Here is a 20299-nt window from a genome sequence, read left to right as displayed (position 1 = left end):
AACTGTAACTTTTGCTGCCTCTTGTCCAGGACTCCCTTGAAAATGAGGTTTTTAATCTCAACGAGACTTTCTTGGTTAAATAAAGAATATGTAAAAAATTAATAAATAACTTCAGTTTATACCATCTTTGTTTTATCATTAACATCCCGCCCACAAACAAGAGTGCTGTGATTGGCCCACCAAACCAACAGAGTGCTGTATTTGGACATGTACGGAACTATCACCATCCTAGTTTTGCTCAGTCTCAGTAACATCTTGCCTACCTTGCTGATAAATGCTGTGATTGGCCCACCAAACCAATAGAGCGCTGTGATTAAACTTCTACAGTCAATGGGGCAATCCATCATTACATTGTGAAAGAACAACATAAAACGTTACAATATATATAAAATAGTACATTACTTTTCAGCCATAATACTGGCCGAGGCTGTGAAGTTCCAATGGAGCATTGCTAGACAAATGACGATCTAGATTTTAGGTAAATAACCTGAAGGATATTTTCTAAATGTCTTCTGTGCATTTATTCTGTGTGTTTCTTCTAACTGCATTACTTGGTTCTTTTTTAACACAAGAAATGTGATGTTTTACCATTTTTGCTGCAGCGAGCTCTGAGGAAAACCGCGGTGGTGGTCAAAACGTCAGCAAAGTAGTAAAACAACTCTTTTCATGTGTGTGAAAACCATGTATGCATGTTTTCTAAATGTGCTGCAAACCAGCCATATTTTACTAAGTTGTAGAAAGTGGAGTGGAGTGGTCAAACTCAGAAAAAAACTGTATAAAACATTCTAATTTGGTGCTGTTGTTGCATTTGGGCAAAAATTGCTGGAGCAGATGCTTAAAAATCAAGTTACCCCCTATCAGAGTCTGACTCCACTCCCATTTCCTGTTTGAAAAATGCACCAAAAGGAGGTGTTGCCAGGCAGCCTGAGAGGGCAGAGCCGCTAACACACAAACACCGGCCCACAACGGCATTGTGACATCACACGATACCAGCTAATTTCAGTGTGTACCTCTTAGCCAATGACGATGGCAGATTTAAATTCAAATGTAGTGCTGAGTTTTTAGCTAAAGAGAATGCAACACTGGCAGTTTTAGACAGAATTTTCAACTTTTAACTAAGATGCACTAAAGTGCCAAATTATTGACTACACGTGACTACAGCACGATTAGATACTCATTCATATATCAGCAGAAAAAAGTTGATTTGGGGCTGACTTGCTCTTTAAGCAGCATTAAGGCCCGTCCAACAAGGCAAAGGAACAGTTTTATCCCTGAGTCTGTGAGGCTTATGAACTCTGACCTTTGGGTTGCCCATGCTTTGTTCACTACATCAGAAGTTCAGATGTTTATTAATGACTATGAGTTTCCATATCTCCTGTATGCTAATAAATGAAAGTGAAAATGGATTTAGAATAAATACAAAAGGATCAAAAGAAAATCACTAATTTGTTGTGTGGTTCTAGAAAAGCCTCTAGGTAACTTTCTAGATGTTTATGTAAATTCTCATTAGTTGTGTTTCTATTTATTTCAACCTCATGACGATGCAAATGTTTACCTTTTCCAGTTCATCCAGCAGTGAACATGAAGGTAAACTTCACCAAATCACCTACAGTTTTTCCTTTAGCAGATAGAAATTAACGCCCTTCCCTTTTCAAGTTAAAATTTCAAGAAGTTTAGGCTGAAATACTGAAGATGGTGTAAACGTAAATGTGCTAGCTTCGTGAGGTGATTATCTTTCATTTTTCTATTTCACATTAGTTAATCTCCAAATGAAATGAAACTACTTTGTGGAAAACAAAACAAAGCTCTTCCTACTTTGTAATATTATTTGGATTTGAATCAATAGGATGGACCAATAAATTTAGCTATCATTTCAAGAAAGTTGTAGCTAAAACTTATAATGCGTTATCCTGTTAGATGAGTGAATAGAAAATCCCACTCTTGATGGAATTATTCAACAGCTTCCCAGTCCAGTCAATGATTTAGCCGCTTGTTTGACCAGTTTCATGAGGGACTCAGCATTTAATTAAACTAAAATATGTCATTTATCCTGCTCTGCAGTAACAACAAGCTGACCCAGAGCTTTAGAGACAACATGAGCTACAGCCTGGGAAGCCAGAGCTCCCATCCCTGATACCCGCAGGCCCTGGCTATAGCAATTTGGCCGAAAGCCTCTATACACAAAACAGGAATTGATGCATTTATTTTCCACAGTCACACTGTGACAAAACATATTTCCCTTGTCATCTGTATTGTGCGCATTATGCATGACGCTGGACCGAGCATGCTGCCTGAATTTTTTTCCTTCCTTCTCTATTCTGCAGCAGTCCATTTAAACCTCAGTGGCAAGCCTGATCTTAGGAGCATGCTGTCGTAGAATATTTGTGTTAAATTAGACTGAAGCGCTGCATCAAAACAGTCCCACGGCCCTTGAGCTTTTAGGGAAGCATGCAAATTTCTCCTTTTTTGTGTCTCCTTTTCTCTTTTATATCCATGTCTTTGTCATTAAAATGGGGTGCTCACATGCATTAGTAAATAGATTCTCTTGGCCCACAGCTTATGTTTATGTTTATTTATTTAGCAGACGCTTTTATCCAAAGCGACTTACAATTCATAAAATATTGTGATTTGTGGGGGAAACCGAAGTACCTGGAGGAAACCTACGCATGCATGGGGAGAACACGCAACTCCACGCAGAAAGGCCACAGCCGAGTTTCGAACCTGCGACCTTCATGCTGCGAGGCAACAGTGCTAACAACTGCGCCACCGTACAGCTTTTTACCATTCTGTAAAATTTTGCAGAGATAAAAATCCTGGAAAATGTTGAGGTCTTGAATTGTTTACGTTTATCCATGCTGTCATATTGTGATGACAAGGGGGGGAAAAACTGTTGATACCATGTGTGGTTTAAATTTCTCCTAAGCAGTTGTGCCATTGGGGTAAAAAAATATCCACAGCTTGAACGTTCACATGACTCATGCGGCCGGGCGTTGCTTTGAACCCCGTGTGGCTTGTTTATCAAGAGCCCCCACGTTTCCCAGAAAGACCTCCCGAGTTGGTGTGAGCATGATATGATTTGTTCAGGAAATCTAGCCCAAGAGTTTGACGGCGAAGGAGTCACAATAGAGAAAGGTGGGCAGTAATCATCTAAAAAATAAAAGGAAATGCTTAAATTTCTTGATTGATTGCATATTTATCACCACCCTTCGCACCAGAGTTTAAAAATAAGGCCGTCTCATGTTGAGAAAGGGTTTAGCAATGTTGAGATCTCACACAAAAGCACCAGATCAAGTCCTCTGAGCATTCATTATGAAATGTTGGGGAGTAGCGGTATGCATGTACTGTCGTTAAGTGTTTTGAAAACGAATTATGAGCAGTGTTGGGAGTAACGCGGTACAAAAGTAATTAATTACTGTAATGCATTGCTTTTTGCTGTAATGTGGTAATGTAAGGCATTACAGGGAAAGAAAATGGTAATATTTACTCGGTACTATTGTCAGTAACGCAGTAATTACAATGCATTTTTAAACCCAGAATCAAGATGTGGGTTTCCTAAATATTCAAATTGCGGGAAGCCTGAAAAAAGATCCAGTATCCACATATATGACGTCATTTATGGACTCAGCTTTGTAGGCATTCTATGAGCAGAGCGGACGCAGCGGTAACAGCTCAAATACTCCAGCTTCGTCCTGCGCGCGGCCGCTGTTATATTCACAAAATCGCTCCACCCAAACAAAGTCATTCGTTTGCGATCGTTTATATCAGCCCATATTCTCTGGTGCTTCATGTACTTTTCAGCTGAGTTCATAATCTGTGCCCCGGTGATTTCAACTCATTGCTGCTGCAGCGCAGCGCATATTAAGCTTCTTTTTTTTTTTCTTTTTTCTTTTTTTTGCGTTGGGTAGATCCCTTTGGCTGATTAGTTAGAAAGTAGGAAATCTAGGAAACAGTTTTTCTGGGAGACGGAGAAAACATGCAGCATTCAGGAAGGTTAGAGAGAGAAAGGGCTGGAAGTTATTCACATAAAATCAAGAAAACAAAACAAAGAGCTGGAAAAGAAAAAAAAGTAGGCAGATTTATCTCCAATACACATATTTACCAGTGAAAAGCAATAATATATGAGCATTTAATATTTATACATGTGATAGAATCAGATCACCCCAGAAGTCAGTCCCACACCCAGGGCCGTATCAAGGCATTTGGGGACCAAGGCAAATATAGACATGGAGCCCCCACCACCTCACTCCCTGCTCAGTTAATCTAAGACGGCAGCATGCTGAGAGTACAGATTGTTGTTGCTTTTATTTAATAAACTATCATTTTAAAGCACTGTTATTACATCTGACTGTTTCTATCAGCAATCCCTGCTCAGATACCACATCACTTTCCACATATATGTCATGAGCTCACTGAGCGTCACATTACCAGATTCATATTGAAGTTGTTTTGGGGAAAGTAACTTAAAATAATGCAAAAGTAGTGTAATGCCTTACATTTTAAAATAAGTAATATTGTAATGTAATGATTTACTTTAAAATGAGGGTAACAAGTAATAAATAATGCATTACAGTTTTGAAGTAATTTGCCCAACACTGAATATGAGTAACTGTGATTCGTTACAGTTACTACTTTTAAACATGGTATTTAGAATACAGTTACGTTCATAATAACATTGAAATACTTGTGCATTTTCAACTTAACACCTAAAAGATGAATAAATAATTTTGCGCAATGTGTGTCTCTGCATTGTGTCGAATATATAGTCTGGCCGTGACCCATTTGCGGCTCTCAGTTGTGGGGCGGAATCTATGGTTGCCTTTTAAACTTTTTCCACATGCTATCGGAAGTAAGTAAGTAAGTAAGTAAAAGTTTATTTATATAGCGCCTTTCACAGATATAAATCACAAAGCGCTGTACAACATGATGAAGATCAGGGCAAATACCTCTAACCAATACAAAGATCAGAAAAAACAATAGCAGTGATAAACGTAGAAAATAAAATCATGAGCATAAACAAAGTGAAGGTGTGAACCTGAACAAAGCCATCTTTTTGAAACATTTAGGGAGGGAACGCCTGGATGAAAAGGTGAGTTTTTAGATGATTTTTAAAGACCTCTACAGTGTTAGAGAGATTCAGATTTGAAGGTAGACTGTTCCAAAGTCTGGGTGCAATAGTCTGGAACATAGCACATTGACACCTGCTACAGGGGAGGTAGATGATGTTTTTAGCAGTGCATGCTAGATTCTCAGCCGTGTCTTCCTATGTATTTCTCTACAACAGTGGCGCTCCTAAGGGGTGGCCAGAGGTGGCCATGGCCACCCCTAGAAAATGACTTCATTAATACACTGCTTGTGTATTTACTCCTGAATACGACGAGGAGCACAGTGAAGGGTTGGTGCTCTGGGAGAGTAGTCCAGAAAAAAAGGGGGGTCATCTCCTCTGAATTTGATGTGTATTGGAGGGCAGCTCCTGAACAAGTCCAGCCGGCTTGTTTCTCATACAGAATTATTGTGTTGCCGTCGTTGAACCGACAAGCAGAGTTCAGGCACGGAGCAGAACGCTGAAGTGCTGAGCTGCACAGCTGAAGTGACAAGAGAACGAGGGAGTAGGGTCAGAGCAGAGCAGTGTGAGATTGTGTGGATTTGTCAAAGGACTCATAACGTGCAGCTCCAAGAGGAGACTCACAGAAATCCCAATTCATTAGGGCTGAATGAATGCTCATTGATTCATTAATATAATTATTCTACTGAGATGGGGGATTAGCACAGTGATAAAGAAGAGAGGAGGATGTGAGGAGCAATCCGGCCATTCAGCGGCATTTTGTGATGCATGGCGTTGGCTTTCCTGTGGAGGTGATGGAATGATAATAGCATGGAGGAGGCCCCTCAGTGGCTCTACTGTCTCATACCAGGCTCAGTCATCTTCACACGCAGTAAAGTCAGCACATTTCTGCTGCCATTAAATTTACTGCGGCTCATTGGGGATTGACAGCGCTCCACCACCACCACCATCATTGTGTGGCTTATGAAACTTACAAAAAGACTCACTTCTTAACGCCTGAACGATCATCGCCATTAAACACGGCTCTTAAACGGCCTGAAAGGCATTCATCTCTGCGCAGAAGTCCACACTTGACTGGAAACAGGATGTGAGATTATTTGTTGGTTTTGACTTAGCGAAGGGAGAAACAGGTTGCTGTGACCTCCAAACAAAAAGCTAAAAAATATCACCAGTGGTGTGAGCTGATTAAATAAAGAGACTTATTTCAGAATCACTCCGTAGGCTATAAGGGAGCGATGGGAAAATGTAATGAAGCCTCTGTGAAATCGTTTACGCCTGCAGATTATTTGCAATGCACTGGAATTTTATTGATGTGCTTTTCTGAAGATCCAGAACTCAATTACTGTTATCCAAATTCATTTGTCAAATTTAAAAAATATTGAGTGTTCTTTGCATTTGAACATTTTGTTTGTGATGGCAGAAAAATGCCTTTAAAAGGGACATTTCTATAGTTTTGTTGAGTGTTTCTGTGTAAAAATTATAATAAAACTGCTACTGCCGGTATCAGGATTCTGACCTGTTGCTCCCTGAACAGCCTGAGTTTGGAAAAACAGGATTTTGCTAATTGAAAAAGGCAAAAATGAAGGTCCTGGTCTGAAACCCTTTTATCCACATTTAAGATTTCGATGTTTTAAAATGGAAGCGGTCTTGAATCCAGCTGGATTTTTGGCTCATCATTACAAATAAAAATAGACACAACTCTGACGTAGACTGCTGCCATCCTGAAGCAGCTTCTGTTATCCCCAATTAAACTGAAATTTTTTAGTGAATAGATATTAGTAAATGGAGGAAGTTTATAATTCAGCTTTAGTGGAGCAGATGTAGGCTTTAAAACGAAAACATTCAGCGTTTGTGAGAAAAAAGGGAAGCAGCAAGTCCGTGCATCAACATGAGATGATCAAAGGACCAGTGGGGAGGAGAATTCTGACTGGTGGACCTCCATCTTATCAGCTTGGTAGGGCGCCATTTTATGTGTTTATCAGCTGTGCGAGTAAACATCACAACACCATGTGGTCAAGGTTCAACCAAATTTAACACACTGTTGCACGATTTTTGCCTGGCTTCAATATGCACGTGGAACTGTTTACCTTGAACATTAAAAGCAGAAATACTTTTTTTTTTCAGAAGGTGCAATCTAGAGGCGGAAAAAAGTGCCACACCTGACGTCTCTATACTTCTGTGATATCGCTGTAAGCAACTCCTGTCATTCATGAGCGTGCACCTCTAGCAAGCCAACAGGGCTAAAACACATCGTTTTACAGTCATTACACTCACGTTATGATCATACCTGCACATTTTGAAAGACTTACATGTTTATAAGAAATGTCGTCAACTCTGCATCTGTTCAACATCTGAGCTGACGCTGAGATCCTTCTATTAGTTAAATAAAGAGGGTAAATTCTTGCAAGTGTTGTGTCAAAAAAGCTTGCTTGCGGAAATGTTTCATCCCCTCTTGTGGGAAGGCGCGTACGAGTAACGAGGCACCTTTTTAATAAATTTCTACTACTAACATGTTTGTTTTCCGTGCTTCCCTAGGATGGTTCATGTTTAAAACATGTTTAATTACATGTTTTATTTGAAGTAATAATAATAAATATTTAAAAGGTTAGTAATTTTAGTCACATTGCTGCTTTAATTAAACCAACAGCAAAATAGTTTAAGCAAACATAATTTTTTTTAAATCATTAGTCTCAAACATGTTAAAAAATACATACTGTAATTTCGTCATATTTCTAGTCAAAAAGTAAACTTTTTTAGGAGAAACACAGATTAGAAATGCATTCACATTCTGAATCTAATAAAAAAAATTGCCTTATCGCTCATAATCCCAAACGTTTACTTCCACAAACTTTTGTCTGTCTCCTTTATCGCCTTTGGATTTCAGTCAACGGGGCAGTCCATCACACACCACCAAAGAAGAAGCAAATACATCCTTGAACATCTTTTATACATTTGTTGTGTAATCCTTCCATTGTTTTAATTCCCTGTTTAACACCAGTGTAGTAGAAGATTTGTTTTAACCTTTTTTTGCTGACATGTTTTGGCTACCACTGTAGCTTTCCTCAGAGCGCTGCCGACAAATTAAAACAAAGAAATACATCCTTTTTCAAAATAAAAGACTTAAGTACCTTTGTCTGCTTATGTTTCAAATAAAAGCTCAAGTCTAAATGTGTCCATAGTTGATGCCAAAGCCATTTCATAAGTTCAAACTGTTCTGGAGCCGACACCATCTTTGTAGCTTTTCTCTGCTGCAGCTCTAGTGTAAAAAAAAAAAAAAAATGCCCAAAAAACGTAGAGCACTGTGATTGGTAAAACGCAAAACAGATCAAGCCAATGGATGAGCTGCTGTGACTCCAACAGACCAATCTGCAGAGGAAAGTCTTTTGCTACAGCTGGTCTAGATTTTTAGGCTAGCATTAATGCAAAAAATTTCAAGTTTGACATTGTTGCATCAGCTTCGCCACTTTTTTCAATCAATCAATACTTTATTAATCTCAGAGGAATTTCTTCCAAACTGAGGAAATTCAAGATGGTGTGTAAATTAGTGTAGTGATCTGTAGTTTGTATATTTATACACTGTAATTAGATCTAAATATTATAATCAGAAGTGGTTGTTTTTATCATCAGGGAGTTTACTTAAACACTTTGTATTGACTGAGAGACAAGAAAAGAGAGAGTTGGGATCATTTAAGAATCTTTAATTTCTATAATTATAAATTCTTACAATCTACCAGGACTATCTCAATGATGGATGCATATGGATTTGAATGTTATAGTGTTGGTGCGTGTGTGTGTGTGTGTTGTTCAGAATCTCTAGGCTGACGTAGCGAATCTGGTTGTTATGACTAGGCTACCACGAGGCTTCAGAAGCTGATGACATGAGCCGCCATTTTGCCGCAACTACGTACCCTGTGGAGCCTCCCGTGTAGATCAGGAAATGCCAGGTCCTCTGACCTTCAGATGTGCTGGAGCTGGTGAAACAGCGGTCGCAGCACGACAAAGCCCGTCTGCGGATCGACTCCCGGTATCAGCGGCAGGCGTCAGCGAGTTAGCTCTTATTTTGAAGGAAGTCGTCTTGTTGTTCAAACGACGGAAATCTCCAGCTTGACAGTTCTCAGCTTAAAGTAGGAAAGTGCAGCTGGCCAGCCTGCAGCTTTCTTAATGATGATGATGGAAATCCTTAGGATCTCCAATTGAACAGAGCTGAGGTTAAAATGGAACTGAGTTTAAAATGGCGTTGCCTTGTTTTATATCTCCCAGTTGTTTACAAATCTTAGTAAACCGGACTGGACAACTTCATTAAACAACCCAGATTCTGCCTTACGACAGACGAAAGTTCTGATTGGTTGAGAACAATGTGTCATGCGTTTCCATGTCAATGTAGATCAGTCTGTCTGGTGCAGTCCTGTTTATTCATTAAACACATAACTCATGACATCTTTATTTCACAGATCATTCACCTGATTATTAATGATCAACATATGCTCTGATTAGCTTTATCACGAATAAAGTACTTTGATTAATTAATGGAAAGCGTTCTTCTTCTCTTCTTCTGTCTCTTCTCCTGGAATGTAAACATACTGAAACCAGCATCCGACCTTGGCGATTCCTACACGTTGTTACTTTGTGAAGGGGCAGCTGTTAAGGGCAGACAATAGGATCTTAATAACGCTACATTAGATAAAACTCTATTAGTGACTCTCACAAAACAACGTACTTCCTTTTAAGGCTGAACGTGTTTGCAGTTACATTCTGCACAGAAACAGCTCATTTATTAATAAGCTTAAGTTGTAATGTCTGCTTTTTGAGACCTAATAATAACTGGAGCTTTTTTAATGAGCAGTCACGTTTTTGAGCTAGGGAGCACCCTCCTCATGTCAGATTTTCTCAGTTTCATCTCAGAGGTCGCTGCACACAGAAGGTTTGAAGGGTGTTTGTGAGTCTAATTTTCTCCGGCTGTGATGTTGGGGCCACTGCAGGTCAATGAACTGCTGCAAGAGCTAGCCGAGTCGGAGTTCTTCTCTCCACCTTACTGGTTTTCAGTCATACGGTGACATTAGATCAGCTTCCTGGCTACTGTGGATATTTCCCAAGACTTCGTATCATGTAGAGCCGCCTGCAGCTTAATGGATTAAAATGTAGCAGGTGGAGAGAAAATCTACTCTGTAGGTTCACTTGGCTTCAACAGGGGTTTGTGTATGTCTGCAACATCGACGCATGTAAAACATTTAAAGTGGTTAAAAGCTGAAAGCTGATTTTTACACGGATTTCAAACCAACAGTTTGTTCTTGGACAGCACAGAATTGGTAATCTCTCCCACTTGGCAGGGGAATTGCTTTATTTCTTGAAGGTCTTGTGGACCGTATTTGGCTCCCATATTTCCCAAAGCAATTATAGTCGGGGTGAATTTAGTTGTCTTGTGCTCTCCGAGGAGAGCAGTAGGGAATGTTTGTGTATGTGTGCATGTACGTGCATGTCTGTGTGTGTTTCTTTTGCAGTCTGTAGTATTTGTTTTGGTCAGAGACACAGCACCCTCTGCTGGAGAGGAGCGACACCTCTCCTGTTCTTGCTAAGTGAAAACCCTTTATGAACAGGTGCTCATGTGTGAAAGTGCTGCTCTCTTCTTTGTGTTTCAGGTGCGTGTGAGTGCTCAGACTTCACCTCCGGGACAACCTGTGAGCACTGCCTGGATGGTTACTATGGCAACGCTTTGATTGGCACGCCTGCTGATTGTCAGCCTTGCCCTTGCCCAGACCGTAGCAGCTGTGCCCAAATCGCACAGACAGGACAGGTGGTCTGCACCAACTGCCCTGCAGGACAGACAGGTGACATGAGCATCCAGCAATTTAAAATAATTGCTATGGACTGTAAATAAAGTTATATTTTTTATGTTGAGATCAAAACAATGTCCCCACGTCTGCTCAGCTCAAAGAACCCGTCTCTTTTACATCAGCCTGTTGGCTGCATGTGATTCAGACACATTTTAATTTAATTATGAAAGACTCTGAAGTCACACAAGGTCGCCCCGCGGCGTTGTTCTGTCTCGGTCACTCATCAGATTCCTGCCCACCTCTCTCACCTTTCATTGTGTGTGTGTAGGCACACGCTGTCAGATGTGTGAAGACGGTTACTATGGTGATCCCCTGGGAACATCTGGGATGGTTCAGCCATGTGTGAGATGCAGCTGTAATGGCAATGTGGATTTCAACTCAGTGGGAGTGTGTGACCACATCACGGGGCGATGTTTGAGGTGCCTGGGCCACACAGAGGGCGATCACTGCCAGCGCTGCCAGCAGGGTTTCTACGGCGATGCCTTAAACCAAACAGCTGGTCAGAAGTGCAAACGTGAGTAAATAAGGGGGCGGCAAAAATAACATATCTTTGTGGAAATAAATGAATGTCATTTGATGTATTGAAGTCATGGACGTAATTTGGGGGGGGGGGGGGGGGGGGGAACAGGGGGGACATGTCCCCCCCACTTTTTCTCAAGTCAAGTTTTGACCCCTGCACTTTTTACCATCCAAAATCAATATTACGCTATATTAAATTGACACTGGTTGAGCTCTAGGACCAAGCAGAAGACAACCATTTGTGTTGAAGCCTGTTTCCCATGAGAACATACTGTAAAGATCCCCCCCCCCCCCCCCCCATGTCCCCCCACTTCTAAAGTGAAAATTACGTCCATGATTGAAGTCTTTTAAATAAGAAGCTGGTTTAATGATCCATTGTGGAGTTTACATGGCGAAAAGGTCAAGTTATTTTGCAGGGATGCAGAAATAGTTTTCACGTTTTCAGCTCAGGAATTTCAGGTGTGAAGGAACAACTCTTGAGTTATGACATGCAGGTGAAAGTGAAAAGGAAAAACCACTCTGGGTCACATGGTGGAAAGAACAGGGAAAAATGTTAAAGAGGTGTAAGTGAATCAACCTGAAATCATGTTAGAAAATCAGGAAGAGACCCAGAGAGCAACAACTATGATATGTTCACTCTTTGATTTTCATAACTTTAGATTTCACCTCTCACTTTAATCCCAGCTGAATTTCTGCAGGGATCCCTCACTTACCCAGACTGCTGTTTCCTCCAGCCCCCCCCCCCCCCCCCCCCCCCCACACACACACACACACACACACACCACCACCACCACCACCAAGCACTAAAATAAGATAAATCTATTTAAATGTGCCGAGTGATAAGCTGATGCATGGATATTTAAGGTGTCAATATTCTGTCCTTATCTTCAAATTACAAGCTGGGTTGTTTTATTTGTGTCCTCTAGCATGTGGCTGCAGTTCTGCTGGAACCTCTGGGCACGTTAATGAATGCCACCCTCAGACAGGAAATTGCCATTGTCTGAGTCATGTGACCGGGCGCGACTGCAGTCACTGTGAAGTTGGCTTTTTCAACCTCCAGCCAGGCATGGGATGCGAAAGGTGGAACAGATTCCCACTGCAATTCAAAGTGGATCTGTAGGAAAATGTATAATAACAGAGATGAAGACGTTGAAACTTTCATTAAGACGTTATTTCCCTGCCGTCCTCAGGTGTAAATGCAACCCAATTGGCTCACTGTCGTCAGTGTGCCATCCAACCACAGGGGAGTGTGTGTGTCGTGCAGGAGTGGAGGGGAGGCTGTGTGATATTTGCCGTGCGAGCTTCTTTGGATTCTCCTTGCGAGGTTGCGAAGGTACCGCTCTTACTTATCATCACCTCACTTTGCACCAAAGAAGATTGCATTTAAATGTTTCTCAGAATCTCAAAATGTGATATTTCTTCTTTCTTCCCTCTTCTCTTGTTTCTTTTGACCCCTAATTACTCTCTCCAGCCTGTAACTGTGACCCAGTGGGCTCGGTTTCCATGCAGTGTCACAGTAACGGTACCTGCAAATGTCGCCAAGGCTTTGTGGGGTACAAGTGTGACCAGTGTGAGCTGAATTATTTCCACAACAGAGCCACCCACCAGTGTGACGAGTGTCCAGTTTGTTATGGCCTGGTGAAAAAACAGGTGAGCTATGTCCGCCTACTTTCCTTGACGACACCGCTTCAGTTCATTGAGGTTTGCAGATGTTCACTTATGCACAGCTCTCTCATGGTCTCAATGGACACAAGTTGACAGATGAAGTCAGGCAGAAGTCCTCATGTTGATGTTTGAAAACGACGTTGCAATCTGTGGCGAGAGTATGTAGCAGGTGGGAAAGAGTCCAGAGGGGTGGGAGTGTGTGCTGGGGAGAAAAATGAGCTTGGTGAAGACGTTCCAGATGGAACTGCGTGTTTGGACAAAGGGATCCCTGGTCGTCTGGCTGCAAAACCAGTCCAAACCACCGACCCCCGTTCTTTACAGGTTATGTTGCGTGTATCTGTACTGATATCCTGAGTTTTGTACTCACCGAATGTACTGTTAAACATTTTGTCCAAACAGCTTAACCTCTATTTGAAGAACATCGATGCAGAAGACTTGTAGTTGATAGGTTTTTGTAAATAAGGTAAGCTGAAATGTTCTTTTTGAAAAAGGTGCATCTCTTTTAAATAAACCACATGTTCAGGCTCCTTAAAATCGGACTGTCGTGAGCAAATAACATGTTAATTAAAGTTGGGGTAAGTAGTTTATAAATAAGTGTGACTATTTCACCCTTTTCTGTGAAATAAAATAGGCATTTTTTTGTAATTGATATTTCCACTAAGTCCTTTCACTCGAATAACCAGCATAAAAAGTCAGAAAGCAGCGGTACTCAATAGGTGGTCCGCGGGCCGCTGTGATTCTCCCCCCGGTCCGGACCTCACGCTTCCAGATCGTTCTGTTGAGTGGCTCTCAGACATTACATTCGAGTAACCCTGACCTAACGCATTGACCAATAGAGTCACTAGATAAAATGCATATCCTTAAGATGGAGCTGTCAATCCGGGAGAATGCACCCCAGTTCCCAGCATCTACACCAACCTAGCTTAAATGCTAACTCGACCCGCATTAAATCGATGTCTGTCTGTAAATGTGAAGCTAACTGTGAAAGAAATGAGAGGAGAACGAAAGGTCGTCCATCTTTAGTTAGTTTTAGTTGGAGCTACGTGATTAGTGCAGCGCTAAACCTTACAGTGCATCAGATTATTGTTTTAGGCTGTTTTAGCGTTAGCTACGATTGCAAGTGTTGCTTTTAGATGTTTTTCTGCTTAAACACTGCAGATTTTATTAAAATTTGTGTTTAGCAGCTCCTGTGGAACCCAATGAGGAGATAATTGCTGTTAGACTTAAGCCGGGCGGACACTGTGCCACTTTTTCACTCGTAGCACTCAGCTTCAGCTCAAACTGTATGACTTCCTCGCAGGGCAGATCTCACAAGTCATGTGCTCACACTGTACGTCTGGTAGCAACACGTCGGCCCTAAAAATATGCTAAAAATAGCAGTTTTTACACAACACGTTAGACTTTTTTGTCTTGTTTTTGCCTGTTGTCCTTCGGGAGTGCTGCAGGAGGACACACAGGGATTTATGGGGGTTGGATGAGGAAAACGAAATAAAGAAAGTAAATCTGTGTTTTGTGATCAGTTTAATTTGACAAGAACACGACAAACACGCTTTCTTGACAATCTTTGTGAGTAAAAAAACGTGTAGAAACAAAAACGAACAGCGTGTGTTATTAGGGAAACAGCGGGCGAGCGGTGTTGATGCAGGATTGCGCATGCGCCGTGAGCGGTTCTGGTACTTTTTGGGTCGCAGCTGCTCGCAGCGCCGCTTCAACAGTGCGATACCTTCACGAGGGACGAGCAAAATATCAAACACGCCAGAAGTCCGTGCGAGCTCACGATTGCTGATCGGTAGCTGGTCACGTGGTGTTAATCGCCTCTCGTAACCCCCTGTACACTACACGACCGCTCGGCGCAAAACTCGCCCCGATCTTGTGGATTCTCTCACGAGTGGAAAATCGGCTCAAAAAAGTGAAAAAGTCGCACAGTGTACGCCCGGCTTTAGGTGTGTCTGAGCAGGAACATATTCAAAACATGCAGCCACAGTGATCCTATAATGCTATTTTATATGCATGCACGGTATGAGGCGTGGCTCTCGGCTCCTTCTAGATTTTGAAATCTCCTCCTCCTTATCTTGATGACATCACGCTACGGACCCCAGCTTTGAGTTGAGCAGATTCTATGATTAAGGTCATCACTATTGACCCAAAGAGACATGGCAGCTGAACTGAATGATTTCCTCTAGCAAATAATATTTCTCAAATGAAATTGACGAGATTCTAAGAAGCTGTTATTTATCGTTTCAGTTCAACAAACAGCACGTGTGTACATAGTTTTACAGACATGTTCACATCTTGATTTAGTTTTTGAACAATGAAGTCTCTTCCATTACACTTGAGTAAACATACATTTGTCCTCGCTCCGACTCTTTTTCTCCTCTCATGTTTCTCCATTTTTCCAAGCACCATCATGCAGGATTTCAGGAATATATGTGGATCATTCGGTTGCTGCACTAATTTTGCATCAATAGGCTCCACACCTACATAGTGTTTCTTGGCTCTTGCGGTAACAAGGCACCATTCTTTAAATGCCAAAGTCCCCTGAGAGCATGTTGCCTTCGCAGACCTGCACGACAGCCATATGGCTCCTTTGTATTTGGAGATTGCAGGCAAACAGTGCGTGTGCAGTGAAATGGAAAGAGACATTTGCCCTAATGATCTCCTGAGCTTCTTTTCTGTCCCTTTAGATTTGTCACGGCCCACGTTAAGATGCTGTGTCTTTGGATTTGCCTTCTGAAGAAAATCCAATACCTCCTGACATGTTCTGCTTTTTTACCAATTATTTTTTTTCCTTGCACACATTTTTGTCCCCGTTAAGGCGGCTGCCCACTCTCTCCGGACCAGAGTGTACCTGTATGAATGCATGCTGTGATTTCCGCAGTGTTAGCAATTCAGCAAACATCCCAACCCTTGTCAACACTGAACACCTGCAATTACTCTATCTGTCCTCTGTTCCCCTCTGCTCTCCATCTCCGCCTCTCACGCTCCCTATCTGGCTGCCCACAATTTTCTTAAATGTTTGAATGGAACAATAATGAAATCGGGAAAAGTCAGAGAGATGGGATTGATTTAGGGGAAGAAAATAAAGACAGCACTGAAAATAAGTTGGTTACGAAGTAAAATTTGTAACATTTTCTTTTTTTCCTAACTTTTGCTCAGAGAGTTAAAGTACCACAGAGTAGTTTCCTGCTCCTCCGCCCTACTGGTTGAACGTGGAATTACAACGATCGTAAACAACCCTGCTGCAGCCTCCTGTAGCTGGCGCTATCAACAAGCTAACACTAACATGAGACAAGTCTTACGCAATCAGCCACAAATCTAAAAGATCCACACTGTTGGACAAACAATATTATTACTCATAATTTATAAGCATATATAGTAATATTGGTTCTTCAGCGTGCAATGTTGTAGTTCACGAGAGCTTGTGGGAAAAGGCCAAATGCATGTGTCTCACTCTTAATGCGTGAGAGTTGGGAGCCCTGCAGACATTACTCTCTTACTTTTACTTCCAGGCTGCACCATGACGCCAACAGAAAAGCAAACTTCTTCATTTTCTTCTTCTTGAGCTTTTATTGAAAATCAACAAACTGAAAAAGCTAACTGCACAGAGCATATCTAAAAGTCGTTATTCATGTATAAGAGCGCCACCTAGAACACCTACCCGCTCCACAAAACTGTTAGGTGCAGTATCTGGTCAGTAGAGGGCTGCAGAGTGGTGTCAACTATGAAACTGGTCGAGTTTCTAACCCAACAAAGGTTGAGATCGATGTTAAAGCTCTAGCTTAATGTTTGAAAATCTACTAGTGGTACTTTAAAAGTTCCGGTAACTAACAAACGATATTCCACTTCCAGAGACTGCTGCTGATAATCAGCAAGTGAATTTGTGCAGCTCATGCTACATATCCCTAGTCTGGCCATGACCCTTTGATGGATCTCAGTCATGGGGTGGAGTCTTTTAACGCCTCTGCATGCTCTTGGACAACAAACAACAAGACATACTCGCAGTAAATCGATTTAAGTCAACAGAAGTCTGCCATACACCATCAAAGAAGATGCAAAGACATCCGTTTTCTACATAAAGGACTTTGGTACCTTTATCTGCTTTTGACCCAAAGGAAAGCCCAAGTCTAAACAGTCCAACACAATATCATTGGGGCCGATGGTAGACCTGCTGAGGCTGCTGTGGTGCATGGCTAGACCGACCTGCAGAGCAAAACCCTTTTGCTTTGGCTGCGGTCTGTCTAGATTTCTAGGGTTAGGGTTAGACTAACATGCCTTCTCCTCAGCTAAAACATGTGATGACAGCCAGATCCCAGGTTGGTTTTTAGACATCCAGACCATTTAGCTGCCAGATTTGAAACATTTGCCATCATCACATCACTTTTATTCCATTTTCGGACCTGAATTTCAGTCTCATCCACTTATCTTCTGCCTTGCTTTCTTCCTCTGCCTGCAACACAGAGAAGTGGTTTCCGATATAAGAACACTATTCGGGCCTTATCACGCTGTTGTTATTCATTTATTCATTGCTTTTGTTGAAATACTATTTTTTAATGTGTAGCTGTGCTGAGTCACATTTCAATCTCTTCATCTGAATAAATAAATGGATTTTCTTGTTGCTGTTTTTATTTTATGTTTTCCTACTTTAGCTTTTATAAGCTTGCATGATTATTGAAGCATTAAAAATCATGATGCCGTTACAGGCCAAGGAGCTTCGGACTCGCCTGCAGGATTTGGAGAAGCTCCTGGCTCACTTTGATTGTCGAGGTAGATCTGCAGAGCAGCACCTCCTGCTGAAGTATCACATGGCAAGGCTTTACGAGCTCCATCACCAGAGGGAGGATACTTTTCCCAATGCTCTGGAGGATTTTCTGGCCTTTCAAGGTACACAGCAGCCAGAAGCTGAGATAAATCCACTTGGCCTGTCACTCCTTTGAATGTCTCCTAGTAGGTCGTGACGTCTGAAGAGACACACAGCGTGAAGCTAGCTTATTTGCCTTTGTAGCTGTTGTGTTACGTTCTGGCTGGGAGATGAGAACCATATCAGTACATGCAAGACTGGCGAGCTCGGCCAGGGAATCTGACGTGAAAACCACCCCCGGCTGTCTGTAAACGTGTCGCCACTCCGTCTGTGTCTGCCCGGCGTGACGCCGTTACACCAACGGACGCGACAAAGCGATTAAATCAGGAAGCAGGCAACAATGCCAACCTCTCCCAATTACTTCACCACAATGCTGATACATCCTCATTATGTTTGGAGGCAAACAGGCTTACGGGCTCAGCTGCACAGGCCAAATGGAGACAAATCATAACAATATAGGAACATGGGGGCCATGTGACCAACTTAATCCCCATTTACGTGACAGGCTGTGCATCTCTAATCCCTGCTTTGTTATGATTATGGTTGCAATCATGATAACAGTTGTCTAACAAACCTCCTCCCAACAGCCGCATCACATACACACACATGCTCTTTAAGACACTTGGTGGCCCAGTAATGATATAATGAGCATGTGGGAGATACAGGCTCACTGTGTGGGCACACAGAGGCAACTAATACTGTTACACACACACACACACACACACACACACACACACACTTATTAACTCCCATTTCATAAGACAAAGAGACAAAGCGTGTGACAAAATGAAACGGCAATCAGACGTATTGTGCTAATTGTTTGCGCCTGCAGAACTGCTGTGCAGCCAGCTAGATGTGAAACATCAAAGAACACAAAGTGAGTTTGACGAAGGTGTTGGAATTTGGACAGACTCCCATATGGTTTGTTTTTCTCTCTGCAGATAGGCACTGGGGATGAGAGTCCTCGCATGAATTAGCACGGCAAATGAGAGTTTAGAGGGGCGAGAGATGCTCACCAGCTACAAAGAGTTGGAAGAATAACATTCTTGGGGAAATAATCCATGAAAGACTTAATGTGGTTTTTATTTGCTTTCTACTTCCAGAAGCACGGGAGGCCTTCATAAAACAATTTTCCTTGCTGGGAGCTTCAGCTGGCACACTTTTAGCTCAGCTGCATGGCATTACGTTTACTTTGAACTGCAGCATTGGCGTGACGGAGGGAGAGGGAGAGGACATAGAGGAGGATAAAAGGAGTAGACGTGTCTGTCAGACCTTAACTGAAACTGCACTCGTGATTAGAGCATCTGAGAAGCAGCTGCAGCAGGCAACGCTGGACCTGGACCACATGGTAGGTGGCTGAAATGCAAGGGGCTTTATGTTCAACAAGGTAAGTCTGGTAAAACGGTAACAACCAGGTGTTTTACACTTAAAGTGATGCCGTGCAAAAAACCGAGTGTCTGCCCTTCTGGGTTAACAATCAGATGGCTCTGCAACAGAAGGAGGCATTGCATCATGTTTAAGTGAAAGTTATATTGTTATTTGAGCAAAGAGGGTCTTTCTCTGTCAAATTACAGGTGTGCTGAAGGTTTCTGCAAGCTGCATTGCCCCTGAAATGCTTTTGATGATCATTACATCCAAGGCACGATCAGGCAGCCTGAAATTGAGCGTGCCATTGGAAAATCAATACATCAAGCTTTGTTCACTGAAGGAAGAGCAACTCCATCCACTTTTTATAAGTAAATTAAGCACCCAGAAAACAGAAGGTCTGTCAGAAGACGATTGTCTGGCAGTAGCCTCGGAGGACAAGTGGTAGTTTCTACACCAGGTCTCAGCAGAGAAACCGGGGCCAAACTCCTGGAAAACTCCACAGAAGGTGACAGGGATCCACATTTCAGATTTGTAGCGGCGAGTAAATATGGTGTGTAGAAAGAGACAAACAGGAAGAGAAAAGATGCTACTATAGATCAAATCTGGTGGTGGAAACATGGGGGGGGGGGGGGGGGGGGGGGGGGGGATAGGGTATGTCTTCCGGACAACTGCAGTAAATTACATCCTAACCAAGAAGAAGTAGCACAAAAATCATCAGCAGATGATGTGGTTTGCATCTTTAACAACGACTCGCGCTGCATCTGGATATAGGCTCAAATATCTTCAGAAAGCTTTTCAGGAGAAACTAAAAACATCCCAGATGTGCAGCTACTGCTAGTAGCTAATGGTCGTGGTGACTGTGTCAATTCTGTGCCCGCTCTTTTAATTAAGTTTTATTGGCTGAACTAGCTTTCAGGTTTTTCCCTCATTTTGCATTAAAAGGCTGCGTCTCCGATGTGGGAGATCTGGAAAAGTTTCTAGGAGGTGACAGAGAAA

At 42.1% G+C, this 20299-nt stretch overlaps 1 protein-coding gene across 2 annotated transcripts in view; it reads left to right on the top strand.

Moving 5' to 3' along the window:
- lamc3 (laminin, gamma 3) overlaps positions 1–20299 on the top strand; it is a 267136-nt gene that overhangs the window by 221777 nt on the left and 25060 nt on the right. For both annotated transcript variants that reach the window (XM_070552463.1, XM_015943222.3), the window contains 7 exons: positions 10699–10887; positions 11162–11407; positions 12339–12492; positions 12603–12745; positions 12884–13062; positions 17778–17958; positions 19039–19283. In XM_070552463.1, coding sequence (XP_070408564.1) covers positions 10699–10887; positions 11162–11407; positions 12339–12492; positions 12603–12745; positions 12884–13062; positions 17778–17958; positions 19039–19283 — 1337 coding nt within the window. The remainder of the gene's footprint in view (positions 1–10698; positions 10888–11161; positions 11408–12338; positions 12493–12602; positions 12746–12883; positions 13063–17777; positions 17959–19038; positions 19284–20299) is intronic.

The sequence above is a fragment of the Nothobranchius furzeri genome, chromosome 6 (assembly GCF_043380555.1).
Source record: "Nothobranchius furzeri strain GRZ-AD chromosome 6, NfurGRZ-RIMD1, whole genome shotgun sequence".
Lineage (NCBI taxonomy): Eukaryota > Metazoa > Chordata > Actinopteri > Cyprinodontiformes > Nothobranchiidae > Nothobranchius > Nothobranchius furzeri.
The sequence above is the reverse complement of the archived record's forward strand: the minus strand, read 5'-3'. Positions and strand labels throughout refer to the sequence as shown.